This window comes from Eleginops maclovinus, chromosome 18 (genome assembly GCF_036324505.1).
Source record: "Eleginops maclovinus isolate JMC-PN-2008 ecotype Puerto Natales chromosome 18, JC_Emac_rtc_rv5, whole genome shotgun sequence".
In the NCBI taxonomy this organism is placed as follows: Eukaryota; Metazoa; Chordata; class Actinopteri; order Perciformes; family Eleginopidae; genus Eleginops; species Eleginops maclovinus.
Genome location: NC_086366.1, coordinates 27,722,996 through 27,726,336, shown reverse-complemented (window position 1 = coordinate 27,726,336; position 3,341 = coordinate 27,722,996). Strand labels below are relative to the sequence as shown.

Below are 3,341 nucleotides of genomic sequence, written 5' to 3'. Positions count from 1 at the left end.
CGGTATTTTTTTTTTCATGCATAATCAGCTGTTCACAGCATTTTCTACTGGTTGAGAACGGAATTACTGCAGTAGATAGACTTAGGATGGTCTTATGTTCTGTCATGAATACTGTAGAATAACTCCACACTAGTAAAGGTTCGCATGGCCCCAGAAAATGATGCTGTTTACAAAGAAGAGCTACTCATGATTCTATTGAAGTAAGGAATTGGAATGCAAAGACAATTGCAGTCAAAATAGAGAACTTTTACTGTGCAAATTTCAAACATCTTTATAAAAAATCAATACAAAACAATTGTGCAACTTAAAATAATTATACTTCTGTATTATGTTTGAGGTATATTCACATTCAAATAAATAGTAAAACAAAGTGAACTGAACAGCGTGCAAAGGTAACTGGCATAATAAATACAAAAAGGTGTGCAACTTGCATTGGTTCCCAGGTACTGTATTCAAGTAAATTAGAAAAGAATTGACTTGAATTGCTTTGAGGACGTCAAACAAATAAAATAGTCAAATAAAATGATGCAACTTGCATAAGTTATAACTTTCTTCAAAAGTATTGCTTCAAAACCAGTATTGAACATATAAAATAAATATATAGTACAACTTAGCTCACAGGATTATCCTGTATAATGCAAACAATAATCACACATTTCAGCATTTACAAATTTTGAGCCAGGAAAACCAGACGGTCCACAGCATCTGGTTTGAGTGCAGCCCTGTGGCAAGTGACAATATTGCCACCAGTGCTAAACACTCTCTCAGATGGAGCACTGGTGGCAGGGATGCATAAATACTGCCGAGCAAGCTTGGCAATCCGAGGGAAATTTGTCTGATGGCATCTCCACCAGTCCAGCGGGTCTGCATCACTGTCAACCTCTGTGGTCTGTAAGTAGACGGTCAGCTCCATTTTAACGCTTTCCTCTTCTGACACAGTGCTGCTGCTGCTGCTGGTGGTGCTGGTGCTCTGCCTTTTGAAAAAGCTGGCCAAAGTCTTTTTTCTTTTTTCCTCAGGAGCAGGAACAGGCTCTGCCTCTGCTGTTGCTGCTGCTGCCCCAGCAGCCCCTGAGAGAGTGTCCTGTTGAGCCTGTACTAGTGACACTATTTCTCTGGTTGCTCTGCATAGAACCTGCGCCACCTTTTCTTTGTCCATATACTTGGTTCTAAACCGTGGATCGAGAAGAGACGCAATGTCAAGCAGGTCATCTGTGTCCTCATCAGCATAGTTTTCATTCAAGTAGGCAAGAATGTTTCTCTTCACATCCTTCGTCAGCTGATTATCACTCTCTTCCTCTGCCAGAATGGATGTGTTGAAGAGACTGAGCACTGGCTTGAGGTAGGAGACACTGACATATTTCTCTCCTGACAAGGCATCTGTAAAGTCCTGGAGTGGGCTCAACACCTTGTTGACAGCCTCTAGGACATCCACATCTTGCCAGTGAAGGACCAAGTGCCTTGATTTTTTGTCATCTTTTAGAACCTGACTAATGGCCCTCTCTTGTTCAAGTACTCTTTGAATCATCATTTGACGTGATCCCCACCTGGTAGGCGTCTCAGTTGTGAGCACATGCTTTGGAAGGCCCAGATCATTCTGAACCATGGCCAGGTCCCTCCTTTTCTTCCACGAGTATGAGAAGGCTGACACAATTTTTTTGCAGACACCTACTGCTCGTTGAATGCGGTCGTCTTTCACACCTCTCTCTGTAAAAACAACAAATAATTATATTAGTTCACTTATCCTGATGTTAATTAAAACATTGATTTTACTTTAGCCCCTAACCAATTTATTACATTTAACCCACATATAACAAGTTGAAAATAATCAAGTTAAAAACAATAATAATAATGATGATGATGATGATTATAAGGGATAACAGAAAACTCCTTTTTAATATAATTTTAAAGCTATCAATTATAGTTCACTATTAATATCATAATTATTGCTTACCTATGGCTAGGTGAAGCCTGTGACCAAAGCACTGGAGTCTTGTCCAATGGTTCAGCTCGATGGCCTTCTTGATGTTGGCTCCATTGTCTGTTGTGATGGCCACTAGCTTCTGTTCTGAAAGCCCCCAGGAATCAAGTGCCTCTTGTAGGCCTGCTGCAAGTAACTCTCCAGTATGGTCATCAGGAAAGTAACTGGTTTGCAAGCAATGGCTTTCCAACACCCACTCGTCACTTATGAAGTGTACTGTAAGACTAAGGTATGGATCCATAGTCCGACTGGACCACATATCTGTCGTTGCTGCAAAGTGCTTGACGGTCGCTAGGTCTGTTTCCAGCTTAGCTCTGTGCTTTTGGTATAAGTTGGGGATAGCTACTTGGCTAAAATATTTTCTGCTCGGTATTTCATACCTAGGATCCAGCGTGTGGATCATCTTCGTGAAGCCTTCCTTTTCGACAGTACTCAGCGGAACCATGTCTTTGGCTATGTGGATAGTGATCGAATTTGTGATCTCGACCCACCGTTTGCTCTTTTTATCGTAGGCAGTCCCTCTAGCAAACGCGTCTCGAAGTGTCATTTGGCTCGACTTTTCTTTAGCTTTCCCCGTGTTACCTGCTGATGTGGAGGGTGCTGACCTTAGCTTCATGCATTCTTGATATTCCACGACATGCTTGCGGCTTAGGTGGTGGAGCAAATTGCTCGTGTTGCCGCCTCCGGCGACAACTTTAGCCCGACAACACTTGCATAAAATGGATGTTTGGTCGACGTCGGATTTTTTAAAACCAAAAAACTTCCAAACAACAGACACGGCTCCTTTTTTTGGCACAAGTTCTTCTGTGTCAGCATGTTCTGCAGCGTCGATTTCTGAATTTTCCATGGTTATCCTATCCATTCACAGTTACGTTACTCCACTCCACGTTACACCACTCCAGTCACTGTTTACCTCCCCTCGCAGTCGCACCATGCGTGATTAGATGCGCAACAGTGAAAAGGGTCCTGACTGAAACAGTGTCGATCGGCACAGCGTTCCGAACGTTGTGTAATCAAATGCACCGGTATGGCGGTTTATTACAAATTCAAATCATAACGAAAATATAAACCGGTATTCGGTGCGAACCGGTATACCGCCCAGCACTAACTCGCCCTGTAGATTACCTAGGGAGGGGAACCACTTCGGAAGCGAGTGTGTCAGAAATTGGATAGCGTTAGACCCTTCAAGTCCTTCTGTTAGCCCAGTTATACGGACATAACATCTCCTGCTCCGGTCCTCTATGTCCGCTAGCTTAAGATGCATCAATTCCAGCGTAGCCTCGTGGGTGGCTAGCATGTCAGAATTGTTCTTCACATCACACCAGATCTTGTCCATCTCTGCCTTTACGGTGCCGATAGTTCC

At 43.0% G+C, this 3,341-nt stretch overlaps 1 protein-coding gene across 1 annotated transcript; it reads right to left on the bottom strand.

The window, feature by feature from the left end:
• Nucleotides 1-225: 225 nt before the first annotated feature.
• On the bottom strand, nt 226-3,079 carry LOC134880084 (E3 SUMO-protein ligase ZBED1-like). The gene is made up of 2 exons (XM_063906795.1): nt 1,952-3,079; nt 226-1,704 (listed from the first exon to the last, which is right to left on the bottom strand). Exons 1-2 carry the CDS (start codon nt 2,838-2,840, stop codon nt 665-667), a joined length of 1,929 nt encoding a protein of 642 aa, XP_063762865.1. The 5' UTR covers nt 2,841-3,079; the 3' UTR covers nt 226-664.
• Nucleotides 3,080-3,341: the final 262 nt, after the last annotated feature.

Bases quoted from the DNA above. Each gene is read 5' to 3' on its own strand.
- LOC134880084 (XM_063906795.1), bottom strand. From the start codon at position 2,840: ATGGATAGGATAACCATGGAAAATTCAGAAATCGACGCTGCAGAACAT. The intron at 1,705-1,951 runs GTAAGCAATAAT...TTGTTTTTACAG, and splicing joins CAGGCTTCACCTAGCCATAG to AGAGAGGTGTGAAAGACGAC.